This window comes from Dermacentor silvarum, chromosome 3 (assembly GCF_013339745.2).
Source record: "Dermacentor silvarum isolate Dsil-2018 chromosome 3, BIME_Dsil_1.4, whole genome shotgun sequence".
NCBI lineage: Eukaryota > Metazoa > Arthropoda > Arachnida > Ixodida > Ixodidae > Dermacentor > Dermacentor silvarum.
In genome coordinates this window covers 113,899,941-113,918,510 of record NC_051156.1, presented here as the reverse complement: position 1 = coordinate 113,918,510, position 18,570 = coordinate 113,899,941, and the positions used below count along the sequence as shown (strand labels likewise).

General features: G+C 43.9%; 1 protein-coding gene across 1 annotated transcript in view; it reads left to right on the top strand.

The window, feature by feature from the left end:
- Positions 1–18,570, top strand: part of LOC119444686 (maltase-glucoamylase-like) — a 113,903-nt gene that overhangs the window by 18,228 nt on the left and 77,105 nt on the right. Inside the window, exons 10-12 of the mRNA XM_049663542.1 lie at positions 1,415–1,505; positions 2,952–3,075; positions 5,650–5,830. Of these exons, the coding sequence (XP_049519499.1) occupies positions 1,415–1,505; positions 2,952–3,075; positions 5,650–5,830 (396 nt within the window). The remainder of the gene's footprint in view (positions 1–1,414; positions 1,506–2,951; positions 3,076–5,649; positions 5,831–18,570) is intronic.

The following is an 18,570-nucleotide window of genomic DNA, read 5'->3' as shown; positions in this document are numbered from 1 at the left end:
GCACTCCAGCCTTAACACACTTTCGGATGTGTCATAACTTTAAATTTTTTCCTACATTGTTTAATTATTCGTGCTTTTCGGAGACAGGAAGGGGGGCACTTGAAGGATCCATAAAATGTATTACTACTGGCTTATTATGAATAAAAGTCGCCTGTGAGCGCTTATAGCATGATATGTCGCCATGCCTGATCCCAGATTAAGGAAATGTTTCCCCTGAACTTCATATATACTTTTCTATAGGCTCTGAGAGGAATTTCGCATCTATGATTTGTTATGTCTACAGCATCTAGCACGTTTCGTTGCGAAAATGAGTTGAAAGTCATTAATGCGGAGCCATTCTGCGTATGGTAGCCCGTAACTAAGAGTTCGTGAAATGTTAAACCTGTTGCTTTATTGATTTTATTTGGAAGCAGAAAAAAAGGGAGATGCATTGAGTGATAAAGCAGGCTCCTCTGCAATACTGATCACCCCATAACGAAGCTAAAGAGAAGCAATACTCATTAAGCTCCAAAGCAGAACTTTCCAGATTCAAGTGCGAAAACACCAGGGTCCTTACTAACGGAAACTTTTCACGCTAAACTTCTGCGTAAGAGAAAATACTAGCCGATTGTGATGCATGTCATTAGCGACGGTGGACGACCCACGGCGCAGAACACTTACGAAGAAAAGGATTTATGAATGCGGTTCCTTAAGTACAGCGCCGATGGAAACTCTTGAGGACGCTTTTCACGCAACAACTCGTTCGCGCTGAGTGCACGGATCAAATTTTTGTGTGTTGCCATGCTGTCTAGGTCGGGCGACTCAAGGAACTCATACATTTGGCGAAACTATTCGTTCGATTTCATGGTGTCGCCTAGCCATCGTCATTGCATAGTCAATGCTGACGCTTGTCTGTGGCATTATGTGCTCTATAAAAACAACGGCATATTTCAGTCGTGGCCGCGGTGAATGTTTCATAATAGTTTTAATGTGTCAATGGTAATTTTTTTAGATAGTGACGCAAGCTGAGTTTATCACACAAGTTCTGAACTGCACACCAACGACGAAGGCTAATTATAGGGGGCATAGATGCGAAATAAGTACAACGCCAATTAAATGATTAACAGGGTTAATACCGTAAGAATATTAGCAAAACTTTGAAAAATCTCTTCGCCAGGTATCTTAAGGGTGTCTTCCCCGCTATATTATCGCTGGCAGGGAGAAGACAGCTTCTGCTATTTTCGTTGCCTTTTAGGCGTCATTAGACGTTTTCACCGATATGGCGCACGTAACTAAGAACACTGTCATGTTTTTGATACTGGATGTTTGATAGGAGGAACAAGAATGGGCAAATTAGCACGGAGGCGAAACACAATATTTGCGTGGTGAGTGGTATTGATTGCATGAATCACGATTGCGATGTGTCTTCTTAAAGGACTTGAATGAGCCAACCTACCCTCGCGAGAGCAACCGATCAAGCTCTAAGTGTACGGAAAACAACTGGAACAACCCACCATATCCTGTTGGTAAGTGCTTTTATCAAAACTTGATTTTGCGGCCCCGATGAAAGAGTGTACCTTAATGTTTAAATGGCACCATAGGGGGGAATAATTTTAATACGGCATAGATATTACACGTGCTCATGCAATAAGCCATCGAAGCATTGTGTGACGAAGGTACATAATGTCGCATATTTTAAGCACAACGGACTTGGACCAATGACTTTCGTACTTACTGGTGTTGTGTCGTTGACTGCGAATGTCAACTTGCGAGGTGGCTTTCTCTCTATATTATATCTGTTCTGACCAACCTCAAGGCATTTCTGCTTAATTTTGTATTTTTGTCTTCCTCAGAATAGTGTTTGCCTGAGCTCGTTGGTTGCACATAGCACAAATGGTTTCCATCAGAACGTATGGACACGGACAGAAAGGGACGACGACACATGCTTGACTAGCAACTGAATGTCTATTCTAAGACAGCCTTGCTTTTTCCTTTTGTCATGCCGGTTATCCGTCTTTCAGAGCGAAATGTCGTCTTTGCGCATGTAGTTTTTTTCTTTTTCTGTTAGTACTATCGATGGTGTACTGATGCACGATTGCCCGCTTCTTTCAATGGCCATGACTTCTAAAATTTCGTGCGTTAGCTTGTCTGTACTTTTTTTTAAAACCTGTATGTCGTAAAATTGTATGGTGCAATGGTGCTGGCGATGATGAAAATCGAGATGCCCAGCGGGGATTCCTTCTAAGGATGCTGCGTCAATGACAGGACAAGAGAGCATGCAGCATCTTTAGAAGGAATCCCCGCTGGGCATCTCGATTTTCATCCTCGCCAGCACCATTGCACTATACAATTTTACGACATACAGGTTTTAGAAAAAAGTAATGTACAAGCTGACGCACGAAATTTTGCACAAGAGAGCATACATGCTCTCTTGTCTTGTCATTGACGCAGCATCTCTAAAAGGAATCTCCGCTGGGCATCTCGATTTTCATCATCGCCAGCACCATTGCACCGTACAACTTTATGACATACTGGTTTTAGAAAAAAGTAAAGACAAGCTGACGCGCGAAATTGTAGAAGCCATGGCCATTGACAGAAGTGGGCAATCATGCATCAGTACACCATCGATACTACTAACAGAAAAAAAAAACTACTTGCGCAAAGACGACATTTTGATCTGAAAGACGGATAACCGGCATGACAAAAGGAAAAAGCATGGCTGTCTTGTGCTATAAAAGGTGTGGGAAACCAAGAATAAACATTCAGTTGCTAGTCCAGCGTGTGTCGTCGTCCCTTTCTGTCCATGTCCATACGTTCTGCTGAAAAACATTTGTGCTTTGTCTTCCTCTTTGTACCAAATATGCTCTCTCGGCCTATACAACCCTTGCGGCTTCGAAACGCAAAATTGCGATGGCTGGCTTGCATGGTTACGCCAGTTGCGTCACTTATATTGAATACGCTGAATGCTGCAGGCTTTCAGCACGGGGACAGCGGAATGTTCGAGAACAGCATGTGTGGTGACGCAATCCAGTCGGCCGACATCCACTACAATCTGCACAACCTCTACGGCTATCACCACTCGGAAGCGACTTGGAAGTGAGTTCCAGTAATCCCCTCCGTCACCGCAAGTTAAGCTTTGAAGTGCGGTTTATACATTACTGTCTATTCAAGTACACCAGATGAAGGCATGGGGTATATTGCCAAATTATTTCCACTAGATAATTCACCACATCAATCCCTATTAATGACCACCTCCGGCCTTGAATGGCCCTCAACCATCATCATCAGCTTATTTATGTCCACTGCAGAAAGGAGGCTCCTCCCTGCGATCTCCAATTATTCTTGCCTTGTGCTAGCTGATTCCAACTTGCGCCAGAAAATTTCCTAATTTCATAACCCCACCCAGTTTTTCCCAGTCCTCGACTGCGCTTCCTTTCCCTTGACTCGCAGTCTGCAACAGTAATGGTCCACCGGTTGTCCACACTATGCATTACATGGCCTGCCCAGCTCCATTTATTTTTTCATTCTAATGTCAACTAGAATATCAGCTATCCGCGTTTGCTCCCTGATCCACACCGCTCTCTGCCTGTCTCTTAACGTTACGCCAAAAAATTTTCATTCCATCGCTCTTTGCGCAGTCCTTGACCTAATCTCGAGCTTCTGTGTTAACCTCCAAGCTTCTGCTCAATATGTTAGCACCGGTAGAATGCAATGATTGTAGACTTCTATTTTCAGTGACATTGGTAAGCTCACAGTCACGATGGGGTAATGCCTGCCGTATGTACTTCAACCCATGTTTATTTTTGTGTAAGTTTCCTTCTCGTGTACGGAGTCCGCTGTGAGTGATTGACCTAGATAAACGTACTCCTGTACAGACTCTACAGGCTCACTTCCGATCCTGAATTCTTGTTCCCTTGCCAAGCTATTGAACATAATATTTGTCTTCTGCATATTAATGTTCAGCCCCACCCTCACATTTGCATGGTTAAGGTCTTCGATCATTTGTTGTAATTCTTCCCCAGTGTTGCTGAACAGGACAATGTCATCTGGAAACCGAAGGTTGAGATATTAGCCGTCGGTCCTCACTTCTAAGGCTTCCAGTCTAAGAGCCTGAATAATTCTTCTAACCCTTTTCACGAGTGTTCCCTACAGGCAACACACCAGAAAAAAAAATTGTTTTCTTGCGGAGTTTCAGTACTGAGTACGAAGTTTCTTGCTAAGTGTCTTCGGCCAACACTGAATCATAGGTAACAAGCGTCATTTGTTGGTCTAGAGCAGGAACACTGGACAAGGAAGACCAAGCTTGGCACGCGACTACCTGCCTTTTGAAAGCAAGGTCAGAGGAGACAGGCCGATGCAACATATCCAACTGCAGAGGTGTCACACATGTGGTGTAAAACAAATGAAATGTACAGCTGTGGTTCACATATGATGATAGCTGTTCATATAAAGTGAAAACAAAGCCTTAGGTGGCTTGGGGTGAAGGCCATTTCCAGTTTCCGGCGACGATTTCCCCCCTATTGCTGTAAAAGTTTCGCGAAAATGTTTTTCATTTTGTTGATTATGCTTATTCTTGATGCGTGTTCCACATTCGGACACAAAATAAACATTTCTTCTGGGTATTTACATGTCTTATCCCTTAAAGGGCTAAGCATGCATTGGAGAGATTGCGTCTCCTTGCCTGACCCCTTCCTTGATAGGTAAGTTTCTACTTGTCTTGTGGAGAACCAAGGTAGCTGTGGAATCTTTGTAGATATTTCCCAAGATATTCCCGTATGCCTCCTGTACTCATTGATTGCTCAATGTCTCCATGACTACTGGCATCTCCACTGAATCAAAAGCCTTTTTCATAATCTATAAAAGCCATATAGAGAGTTTTATTGTACTCCGCACAGTTCTCAATTACCTGATTGATGAGACAGATGCGATCCATTGTAGAATATCCCTTCCTGAAGCCAGCCTCTTCTCTTGGTTGACTGAAGTCAAGTGTTGTCTTGATTCTATTGGAAATTATCTTGGTGAATATTTTATACCACGCTGAATGCAAGGTAATGTATGTGGCGCCTCACACCGGCAAAAAAATGCCGAGAGCCAGTGGGAATACGCTAGTCCAAATGCAACCAAATTAGAAAGACCCACTAAGCTTCAACACAGACACTTCCTCAACAGGAGAGGAATTCGCCTCCCTGGTGCAGTTTTCGGCCCATATCTCCCTCATGACTCCTGCGTTCAACCATCCGTATAAAAAAGGGAGAGGGGAAGAAGACCAGCGTATTTGCCTTTTTGAGTGTGTCCTCGAAATCATTTTCCATGACTGATGAAATCATCGTTATCCAAATTATTGTCGATGATGATTGGTGGCAAAAATTAGAAAGGTATGGGTGATGTGTAGACATAATTAAAAAATTGTTGGTAAATTGCGGTGGGTGCAACAAATTATGTATGCAAGTTTGATGGCGCATATATCCAAACTAGTGTCATTCTAGAAATTTTGGATACTGCGAAAGAGGCTGCGGGAATCATACTGGCGACATCGTACTCGGCAGCTGAATGCCAAAACCATTAAACAACCACAAAGGTTAAATATTTTCTTTTGACATACTTCGCACGTATTTAACAATGTTGTATGTCTAGAATTTTTGTGCCCCTTCAGTCAGAGATTTCTTGCAGGAGCCTGATAAATATTATGAAGGAACGAGGCGGTCAGAGGCCCATGATTTTGAGCCGTGCTACGTTCTCCGGCTCGGGATCCTTCGGCGGACACTGGTTTGAGGAGCCTGAGTGCAACTGGGAAGGACTGCGCAGGACTATTGTTAAGGCTGTCGAGTTCTCCATGCTTGGAATGCCGCTGGTAAGTGTGGTGAGCATGGCACTTGCGCTGCGTGTTGCAGTGAAGACGGTAAACAATTTTTGAATTAAAACGGCATAGCACAGATGAGAATAGTAAAAACCAGTCAAAAGACGAAGGACAGAGAAGAGACGTGGCACACACGACGACTCGTCGTGTGTGCCACGTCTCTTCTCTGTCCTTCGTTTTTGACTGGTTTTTACTATTCAGTATGTACCAACTGACCCAGACTGCTACTCTACAGATGACAATGTTATACGAACACCCACTGAAAAACTAGGAAGGAACGTCACCTGACAATCTTAAAATTTAGCCGTAAAAAATATAAAGTAGTCCCTCGTCCCGTGATAGGAATGCAGTACCTTCTATAGTCGCCTACCTTTAGACGTAAAGAGTTTTGGCGGCATCGATCGCGCACGCACATGGTCGTAACATATAGCCTCCGAAATCTGGCCACGCACGTCGCGTGCCGGTGGTGTTGAATGATCACGGAGGCCATGTCCAGCTCATGCATCCGCTCTTCTTAAGCCTAAAGGACCAAGAAATGGAGCACGGATCTCAGAAACAGCCCCAACTTGGAACTACGACTTTGCTGCCGAAGCATCATGACACAAAGCTAAAGCAAAACGTATCTGCTGGGAATGATAGGACGAAATAGTGCAGGACAGCGACGTGATAGATCCTAAGCGGGCGGCTGTCGCCTCTTAAAAGTTACCACGAACCAAGGAGTCTCTTGAATGCGCCGGCAACCTTGTAGGACTATTCGTTCTTGGGAGCCACCTCGCACATGGAGACCCCGGAGATAGGGGTGGCGTCAGAGAAGCTTGGCTTGCCGAGACTAGCTGAGTGACGTCATGCTGTCTAACCTTAAGGCTTTGCAACATCTGAAATAGTTTGGTGACATGTACTATTCGTTTTTAAGATATTTATCAGAAGTAAGATCAGTTGACCATTGTTTCACTTGTACTGCGAGAAGCCTAATCGCGGGAATCCACATGCGTTTGACAGCTGTTACCATAGGAAATACAATTCGAGTAATAATTTATTGTGCGCGTTACTATTGTTATATGTGTACTTCTCTGAAGAAAAACCTTGCTTCCATATAGTGCACCAATGCCTTCGGGTGCTGCATACAGTGGTTACGCCGGTTCTTGAGTTTTCTTTCTAGCTTTGTTAGGAACAGTACACCGTGATAAAGGATTCTACATTGTTGGACGCGTCGATTTTTGCCTCTTCGTTAACGTTTTTTGGTATACAGGTTGGCGGCTACTGTCACTTGTCTAGGGAACGAGAAGATGTCCGTTTAGCGTGGCTTCAAGCGTCAGCACTGCTTCCACTGTCTATCACAAGAATGAGACCAACAGAGGACATCGAGGTAAACTTACCCTATTTATCATTTGTTCCAACAAAATTAAAAAAGCGCATTCCTAAAATTATCGACACTTTCCGAATGCGAGTGCATGATTATTAAAAGCTAAATAATTTTCCTGGTGCTGTAGAAACATTTAGCAATTGCACATGCTAGCTAGCACATTGGGAGTTTCGGCAAAAGCGGGTCCTTAGCGATATATACCCTGCCGATAAATATAAACCAAACTTCGATAGGCTTGCCTTGTTCGCCCGGTTCATTGGGCGTCCCCAGTCTTCGAGTCTCTTGTTTCTAAGCCTGCCCTATATTAGGGAGTAGTAGATACGGAACATCCAAGCTCATATAGCGTGGTCCTGATATTGATGAGGAAGATTGAAGGATAAATGACCGCTGTTTTCGACATTGCTTGTCTATTGAGAGCTCGTAGGCCAAAGCAAGATGATCTTGGCATGCAAGAAAAATAAAATTCGTAATCAATTTTATGTACGCATGGCGAGAAAAGAACAACTCTATTTTACTTGATCAATATCAATAAATACCTTTTTTCAGAGCCCACCGTAAGAGCGCCCACCGATAGCGGCGGGGGTTGGCGCCACTATCACTTGCAATGTAATGGAGCTCTTGAAGTGGGCAGAAAGGGGCAGTCGTAAAGTTCACCTGTTACTATACGCCCCCCTCACATGCTGTGTTGCTTTGCTTGTCGACGTTTGTCTGAATTTGGTGACGCGTTTAGTTTCATTGTTTCTGAACCTGTTCAGTCAAAAGCAGTGAGTTGCGACCGCCAGATAATTGTTCACTTTAGTTGTTTTCGTGGGACAGCGCTGGCCGACGGGCTTGGCGTCCGACGAAGGGACGAGCACCCTACGTCCAGAGTGTTCATCGGCCTCCAAAGAAAGTATGTTCTGTGCAAGCGTGCGGTTTCGACACCCGTATGGCTGAACTTTTCCTGCATCGGTTTCCGCGCTGAACGCTCGAAACGCCCATCACGTCGAATGGCAGAGCATTTGCATATACAGCTCTAATGGCAGGCCCCGAAAACAAATTTCGCGCTTTTGAGAACAAAATGAAGTCACTTCTGTTTTTAACGGATATGGCGTCACAATATTTTCACTTCCGCCGGAAGTGTTCCCTCCTCACACAGATGGCGCTAAGCCCCGTGAACCGCCGATGAACCTCCGTGTTATGAACGTATAGGCTTCTATGGAAGCTTCGCTACCAGGTGTATTTACCTTGGCACTTACCTTATCCAAAGAAGTGCCCCGCATTGATTAAAAACTACAGGGGACCTAACACACCCTTCCAGTATGCCGAGTATCAAAGGTCACGTGTTTGACCAATACAGCGAGGGAAATAGCGAATGAAATTTCTTGACGGAGAGTTCGCTTGCTCAAGGCTTTGCTGCGTGACGCAATGTTAGCTCCTATAGTTAATTTCTTTCCTCCATTTATTTCGGCTGGCATACCCTAATCTTGATTGATTTCTTCGGCTGATGTCGGCAGCCGCTTTACATTGGTTCCGTCAGAAACACTAACATTAGTTTGGCTGCAAAGGTCTCAAAGCACAAATTATGCAGGTACTCGTAAGCTGTGACTCCTTGGTAATTTTTTTTACTTAGAGGATTAACCGTATAGCGTTGACACGACGCACACAAGAAAAGTGACAGTAAGAACGCTAGGCTGACGAGCAGTGAATGTCCCGTCACCTTCGACGGCCGTGGTCGAACGTGCACTTTATTGTGCCCGTCATGTTAATCCAGCGGTTATTGCATCAAGTATGAACCGAGTATAGAACGAGAACAAGCTTTCACCTCTAGCCTAGAGTTTTAAGCATGTAGCAAGAGTACATGTTATTTTATTTGCCGATTTATTTTTCGACGATTGTTTTTCTTATTTTGTTTCACATCCGTAACGGTGCTGCAAGTGCTCGACGGTAACGGAAACCCCGGTACCCTGAACTAAAAAGCCACCCGCTTCTGGTAACGCGGGAAGGCGAAGCGGTTGCTGGCAGGGGCACCCTAGGCGAGTGTGACCCTATTGTAAAGCAACTCTATTATTGTAAACTTCTTTCACCATACCATGTCCTCATCCTGCACTCTTTCTTTCCAAACCATCGGTGAAAACACAGCAGTAGATGGATATAAGATGGGTGCAATACAATTATTCAATAATAGGGGGCGTGGAGGCTACTGAGGTTATCCGATATCGACCTATAAATAGTTCACATGTGTCATCCTTCTACTCTTCTTGATGCTTAGAGGCAGTGTCGCGCAAGCGCACTCCAAGCAAGGTCCACTAATTCGCTGCTTCTTGCCCTTGCAATGCGTTTTCAGTCGTAAAGGCATTCGATAGTTTGCACTCATACGCACCCTACCGGGGTTCCACAGTTGGTCATTTTAATAACCGCTATGCTTAACCTCGTTGCGCATGATGAATTGCCACCAAGTTAGCCCGGCTTTTGTTGCCAATTGCGCTGACTCTCGAGTACCCATTCACTGTACATAGCAATTATATCGACTGTAACGAAACTTACACACGCGGTAATTTCCTCCAGGTATATGAAGCGACGACAAGGCTCCTGAATGCGTCAGCGGCCGCTCTTGCAGCCCGGAAACGTTTGTTGCCCTACATGTACACCGTCTTCTACGAGGCTCACTTGACCGGCGGTGCCGTCCTGCGAGCCCCATTTTACGAGTGAGTATTGAGGAAAAGGTACAAAGGTGCAAGGAAAGCTGTTCTAAGTGAAGTCAACGGTTATAGAGTGGCACAGAGGAGCGTGCTATTTTCTTGTGGCATTGAACTGAATGCCCGGATAATAGTTCAGCATTGCACACAACGCAGGAATGGGCACAAGATATATAGATACAAGCCAGATTCTCTGACTGCCATCGCTTTCTTCTATTGATTCATCTGTCTCTCACTGAACGCCATGTGGAATGAATGCCAGCTAGTTCAGTTGGCAAAATATGTAAAATGAGCATTACCAGGTTAAACAAGGGTAACTATCGCATATCTCTGATTGGCTATCTTGTACTGGAAGAAGAAAAGTGGTAAGAACGATGGCAGAATGATTAAAAGAAGGAGAGGATGAACAAATATGACTAGAATTTCGAATCCTCAAAATGTGGAATAATAATCGAGTAGACCTTGCCGTTCTAGTCCAGGATATATTATTGGAATTTGTCAAGTGCTCGATCGTTGTAATGAGTGACAGCAGTTGTTTGCAGTCCACAGGCATGAAAGACGAACGCAAACGGTGACCCTTCCGAATGATTCCTCTGCATGACAACCATCGTTGTTACCTAGACACCCCACTGCTTGATCGTGCGTATGCAGAAGTTAAGTTTTCCATAATAGTGTCCAGTGGTTCAATAAATCTATCTTGCCTTGTGCAGCTTACTAATTAGTTGGATCGATATAAGGAAATCAATTCATTGCGTAACGCATATCGGAGCTTGTTTCGACGCATATATAACTATGTACGGTGCCATTGTATTACACTAGGCGTCTCCAACGAGCGCCCCACTCCACTGTACACATATGGGGATGTTTTTTTTCTTCGCTTCATTGCTATCATTGTCGTGGTGCGCCAGATATGATCACCGTTCAGTTGTGTTTCATTTACGAGCTTCTCAATAGACTTGGCATCCAGTTGTTAAAGGCGTCACATGCGTAAAATAGCATAAAGACGCATTTTCTGAAAGTATTTCAAAATGCTAGTTCTAGTCATAGCCTAGTCTAGCGTCCACGTAAAGCGTTATGTTGTACGCACAGCCCATCCAACGCGAGGCAAAACGCTCTAAATGGCCAACACAGGTTCAAAGAATGGGAACGTAGATTGTCCCTCAAATGTTCTTCCGTCATTTTGACTCAGAGGTAGGCGGTTACTCTTTCAACGGTTTTATCCTCGCCTTCTTTACCTAGATATTCTCATGGGAAAAACAACCACGAAAATAGGGGAACTGCTAGAAAACCGCGTGGTTTGTACACTCTGCACCAATATGAAAGACAACAGTTGTTCTCTACTCAAAGTTTGATTCTTTGAAATGTACAAGTCAGAACCTTAATCATGGCTGTTAACCATGTAGTTGGCGTGTTAAGGAATCCAGCTCATGAAGCTATTTTTATTTTAGCGCAGAAAGAAGTAAAATAAGTGCGTTTAATCACAAATCTGGTGTTCTCTATCATATTGGTGCCCCCTGTACATACACAGTAGGTTACCAGCAAGTTGTAACGGTATCATGATGTCATCCGCTTTAGCATGTTCCCGCCGTACCATATGCTCTGTGCTTGAGGTGTCTTGCATACGAGCTTTGACCTCACTTGCTCTCCCGGGTGGAGCGGTCTTGCAGCTTCTTATTAAAAAAAAAAGAAGGTTGCCAGTCCTCACGGGGAAGCCAGGCACTTCCTCACGACCACTGCGTAACGAAGCGGAAATACGGTATGTCTACATGCCCTGCAATTACCCAACGTGTGACGAACCAACATGCTATTTGTAACGCCAATGTATCACGGTGATTATATCAAAGATATAAGGCCTCATTAAAGCCAATGCTGTGGTCCTACTGCATATGTAACTTATTTCAGTCGCGTAAGTGCTGAATTCTGCTAAAATTAAGAAGGTCAAAATACAACGCCAGCTGAAATGAGTGTGGTGAACGGCGTGCGTTCTCTTTTCGTCCGTATGTATACGCGTGACGTAGGTGCTAGGAATTTACTTCCTAAATGGAACAGGAACAGGCAGCAACCATGGCATTTAATTTCGACGTTCCGGACGTCGAAATTCAATCTTTGTTGTTGCTTTTTTACGTGCACATGCAGTTCTTTTAATTTAATAATCACCGAATCCGAAGTACTACTTCCCACACACACACACACACACACACACACACACACACACACACACACACACACACACACACACACACACACACACACACACTCACACGCACACACACACGCGTGTACGCACGCACGCATACACGCACGCACGCACGCGCACACACACGCACACACACGCACACACATGTACATCCATACAAATATATGTATTACATTCTATTGCTAGACAGCACCGGAGTGTAACGGGAGATGTATGGAAGGCAAGTTTCCAATAAGTGTATTTAACCTTGTAACCTTAGCTTAAATTTGAAGACAAGTTAAGGCCTCTGGGCAACGCAGTAGTGGAACAAAAAAAAGGGGGGGGGGAGGCTCCGGTTTAATAACGACCACCTGAGGATCTTCAGCATGCACCTAAGCTCTGTACGCAAACGCATTCATTGCACCCACACTGAAATGCGGCCGTTGTGACCGAGAGCTGAACCCGTGACCTGATGTAGAGCAACAGAAGACTGTCATACGGCGGCATTTGATTTCCGCGTGACAACCGAAAGAAGCTGAGTCCTTTTCCGTGGTGTCAGCGTCCATGCGTATATACCATGAAACTGTGTGTTGCGCTTTGTAGTATTAAAATCATAAGGAGTGTTGTATATATAGCACCGTCCAGACACTTTTGAACCATCTTTGTTGATTTATATAAAAAATAAACTGTCTACTTGATTCACAGTACCTATCACAAATGTTCGCAACCCTTTAAAGCGGAAATCTTGTCACAGATTTAGCTTTCTACTTTAACGCCTTTATACTGTGTTCGTTTTCCTCTCCTACAATTAACAGGCCTGTGAAGATTCATCTGATTCCGTCACCAGTATCAATTCTGAGTCTTTGGATCTGTTCTTGACATGGCACTGATTATCGGGTCACGCCTTTGCAGTGCTGACGAAAATAAAACCCCCTCAATGGTGCATGCGTTACAACATGAAATTGACGCCGTTGGCATGAAACTGCGGACTTAATGTGGCAATGTATTCCTTATGCAAACAGGTTTCCAACGGACCCTTACGCGATGAATATCAGCCATCAGTTCATGTGGGGTTCTGCCGTCCTCGTCTCCCCCAGGGTACACGAGGTATGCTCAAATTTATGCCTGTGGTTGCATAGTTCTGGTGCACGTGGATGACTACTGGAATAAGAGCAATGAGTCAGTCAGGTGGCTTCTGGCTCATACTTTAAGGGTATCCCCATTCTCTTCCGTATGCGTTTGCCGATTTTTTCGAAGGATAATTTCACGTTTTCGAAATGTGAACGCGCGGTGCAAGGTGCCATGAACTTTATATTTGCGGTTTTATCTATACAGTAAAGCCAAGGTCGCTGGATTTAATTCCAATCTGGCTATTTCTATGACCAGTTATCTATTACAATTTCAACTATTATGGCACTTCTTTATTTATTTTTGCATATGACGAACATAATGCCAGACGGCGGTCAGTGCTGTCCCATTGTGCATAAAGTACCACATATTGCGCGTCAGAAATACCGTACTCTTTCAAGTGGATTACGTAATTACGTAACATGTTCCATGCCGGAATCTAATACAGCCGCTTCCACTTTATCATCGGAACCCGTATCGCATCCGGACATAGAGAGCCAGACGATGCGCAGGTAATCTATTGATAATGTATCCCAAGTTCTGCTTTTCGATTACTTCGGGAAATGTGGCGTGGATTAGGTATACAATTGTGCCTTTCTCTCATTTAATAGCGACACATTGAACTTACGGTCTGTCAACAGTGTTTAGGACGACCGGCGATACTTTATCCTCAATGTCCGCTTTTTAAGATCATTTCAACGTTGCCGATCACGATGAAATCTCAAAGTTGTAATCTACAGGGAAATAAAGCGGTATACTAGCTCTGAAAATGTTATCCTGTAGGAAGAAGTACTTACGATTTATGTAAAAATTGAGAACTTGTTAGTGAATTATGTACATAGACCACGAAGAAAACAAAAACAAAGTAGGATGGAAACCAATAAACTATGACATAAGAGCGTTTGAGACACTATTGGATATATCCTGCATTTTTTATTCAAGAAAATCTACACATGACTATATTAGCGGTGACCTTCTGGCTAGCGCTTTTTTGCTTTCTGGAGAGCGCTGGAAATATCCAATATCCAGCTGCATTGCAGCTATCTCAACTATATGCATCAGCATCCTCAGAGCTTCTGAACCAGCAGTCTTCATTGGAGCAGCGCCAGGAGCACAGGCTGTAAACATCTCAATTGCGTTGTGCAAGGTCGAGAGTGATTACGGACTATATGGCCTATATACTCACAGCTAGGTTCTAAACAAGCGACGATTCGTTTATTACGCAAACGACAATCACCCCGAGTGTTGAGCCCTTGCTATTTTTTTTCGAAAATGTCTTATTTCTTCCGCAGGACAATCCAGTAGTGGAGGCCTACTTTCCAGCAGGCCAGTGGTGCGACCTCTACACGGTAAAATGACACATTCTTAACGAATAACCTAAAATTCTTAAGTAAAAGCCGATAACAATGTATGCTGGTATATCCGATATAATTGATATAAACAAAGAAATAATAAAAAAAAACTTAACAAAATATCGTGAGCCATTCCACTCTGTGAAGGTGGATGGCCAGCGACGCTGTATAGATGGGATATCTAAATGTACAACGCCGAGATACATAAATGTTTTGGTGTCGTCGCGACCAGCATCGTCGGCTCCGCACCGTCTCTTGAGCGCCGCATCGCGAGCACGTTCCTCTTCTCGGGTCCCCGAGCCGATTCGACGACGCCGCTCCGCGGCGCGGGCGCGTTCCTTTATGGCCCATACGCGCTCAATCCGCACGCCCGCTCCGCACGCGTCCGCCCTCTTGCGGACCAGGGCGGAAGGCCAAAAGGCGGATCGTGTCGAAAAAGTCGTCGTTCGCTGCATCCGCTCTAGACTGATCCGCACGAGCGGATTGCACGCGCACTCCGATTGGACGACGCGGTCTGTTGACAGCTGGCAACCATTCGGCGGAGCAAAGTGTTCAAGGTTGGCAACTACCTTTGACAGCAGACGACACTGGCATATTTTTGCAGATGCGACTTCAAGTTTCCGCGTCACGGTGAAAATGCGACTCTAGGCTGTCACATTCTGTTCTGCAGCCGCATGTGTTGCATTGGCGCCGTCATCCAAACACCGCATAATCATCCTATCTGCGCCACCTTTAAAAAATGTATTGCAATCGCCTCATGTCGCAACATGGGACGTATTCTCGCACTATCACTTTTAGTGCACGCTGCCTTGGCTGGTTGAGCAAAACCTCTAGAATCATCCAACGTGCCGCGTTCTACGTTACGCGAAAGCGATAGTATCGCCGAGCGATTCGACCAAAATCCCCGTGTTCGGTGCGATGGCGCTGTTTCTGTAGTTCTAGTGACAGTTTGCAAGAAAACAGAACACACGCACAACTGTCGCGGGATACAGCTGCGTAGTCGACACGACACCCCTCTTTACTATTCAGCGCGCGTCTGAGGCTCCGAGTACATTTTGCTGATATTGACACGTGTACGTGTTTATCTTTCACCGGTGACCGCTTTTCACCGACTACCAAATGTTAAACGTTATAGCTAGGCGCAGGACGCGCCTGCATGTTTCCGAAGTTTCTCGAACGTTATCGATGCTTCTATCCGTTGTCTGTTGTCATCGACGCTTACGTAATGTGATTGCATGACGGATGCGAATTGTCTAGAACTTCCTGGAAGACAAGCGGGCACCAGGGAATAATCTGGAACCTTCGATGACTCATGCGTAAAAGCCGACGCGTTTCGCCGCTGATCAGATTTTCGACGATCGCCGAGTGTGTTCGCCGCTATCGTTGTGCTTCGAGTGTAAATACTTGCGTTTGTGGGCATAGGTTCGCCCAATAAAGAATCAGTTTCGTCATACAGTTTTACGACTGTGCAAGCAAATGCTTGCATCTGCTTGTTCATGCTTTTTTTTGCATATATAAAACCACCGAAGACGAAGCGCGGCATAAAGCGTACCTCTCAGAAATTGAATACTTGCTGCTTGTAAGCTTTCCAAACAAAATAAAACCTTAGATGGGCTCAGTCATGGATGAAGTTCTCACAGTGTGTAAAAAGGTTGTGCATAAGTGCTTAACTTGACGCAGCAAGGAATTGAAGGTTAAGCAGCAAGTGTACAATTCATTACGACAGGCATAAAAGCAATATGTAGTCCGTTTCACACTTAGGGGGAAAACGGGCGCTCCAAGTTTTCCCTTAAGTGTGAAACAGACTGTACGTATAGTGGTAACCTTATGCAGACACATACTCATGAGATGTTTTCAAGCAGAATATTTATTTGAAAGCTAATAATAATTTATATTGCTGATAAGGCAACTTATTTCGAGTGAAATCAAATAATTACATTCTTTCTTGTCAGCTTGGGTGGCCAATCTGTTGCCCCTTTACTATTTAGAGAGAGAGAGAAAGCTCTTTATTGAAAATTCAGAGTGTTCAGCAAGAATATTTTTGCCTACATGCTACTCTGCAGCGAATGGGACGAAGAAGTAAGGCCGTAGAAAAGGGTAAGCAGAAGAAAAATGAAAAAAAAAAACATGCAGCTTGTGTCATGTTAGCAGTAGAGTAAGTGTTCGAGGTGATGAAGGTAGACGGCCAATGCAAAAGAAAATAAGATAACAGTCCTGATGAGACGATGCGCATGAGTCTTAGTATATACAGCAAACCTTAATACATTAAAGCAATAAGTCCAGGGCTTAGTGCTGTTTTGATGGGCAAAGCCAGGAACCCAACACCCATGTCAATGGGCCTTGGTCGAGCTTTTCCATGTTAATTTTATATCAATGTCGCGCATCTCTTTAAGCTGGGCACTCCAGCAAGATGTGCTCTAGAGATTGCACAGTGCCACATGTAGTTGTCACAACATGGGTTTGTGGACTGGCCATTGCAAAAAAGATTGTTCATGTATGCAACATTCAGTTGAAGCCGGTGAAACAAGGTCTCCAGATGCTGTGGTAGACATTGTGGTAGCCTTGATTGGAGTTCTGTGTTGATGTAGAACAAAAACTTGCAATTACCTGAAGTTGAAGACCATCTTCTACACCGTTCATTAAGTACATATCGGCTCGCCAAAGCTGAAGCCTCACTTTTAGTAAAAAACACTTTTATAAATTTTATGTGATCATTTCCTTTGCGGGCTAACTCATCCGCCTTTTCATTACCTATTATACTGCACTTATACTAATTCAGCATTTACACAATGTAAAACACATTACCAAAGTGCACAAAAATTAAGCAGTACCATGATAGTACCAACAGTACCATGAAAAAAATGCATACCATAACAAACAGTTGGCCAGTACCTGTATTTTATTTGACAGCAAACCAAGATTATTAAATGACTTAGCTTCGCAGTGAGCTCAGTGATCACTCGTGGTGTGAAAAGGTATCTGATGTAGTAAGTGGTTTTGTTTTTGTCTTTCTTAATTAGTAGCTGCTTTAACATGCACATGACAATGAATTGAAGCAATTTAACATGCACATGACAATTTAACATGCACATGACAATGATATGGTGGAAGACAGGCCCGCACAAAAAGTGAGAAAACATTTATTGCCAATTTTTAGTTTCATAACAAACCAACGAATAGTTATTTTGGTTCAGCTTTGTGATTAATGCGCGACGTGTTCTGCCGAAAAGTGCAAGATTGGTGCGCTCCATTATCTATCTATTCACTATTCAAGTAGCCAAATGAATGGTACCCTCATGAACACCGTGAAAGAGATCACTGAAATTTGTAGTCAGGAGGCCACAGTGGCTCAGCCTCTGTACAAAACATAAAATCGTTCCAGAAGAAAACAATACTGGTGAATTGGGTATGCATTCACATGTACTATTCAAATCCGCACATCACAAGTAATCTTTCATTGCTTGCTGCATTGATCACCATTGTACAGACTTTATTGCAGCGCTGTGTGTTTGTGCAGTAAAATAACTTGACAAATCAAAGCTGTGGCTTTTCAGTACACTGAAAGCAACTTTGCGTGTGGCTTAGGTAATATAATGCTCCTACATATGGGTCAGCTTAGTATCAGTCGATTTCTTTACTAGTTGTTCACTATTACGCTTGGAACTATACGGTGCCACCAGGCACGCGAGAACAGCTTGGCTATGCACAAACATCCCTTTCCATCACACTTAAATTAAGGTGGTGCAGATTTGCTGGCAAAATGTGCTTATCATCATAACTGCCTAGCATTCAAAAATGCGTTTGAAATGTAAGGGTGATTGCTGGTGTGACATTTTACATTTATAGTGCAAAACCACATCACTGAACAGGAAGGACACCACACAAATACTCGTGTTGTGACCTCTCAGTCATAATGCAAGTAGTTTCCCGAGGTTTCCTCTGTGGTTTTTAGCTGTAAACATGTGAAGCAATCTGTAAATTCGAAAGTGTATTAAGTAAACTAAGACACTATGAAATGCACCATAGCACTGCACGAC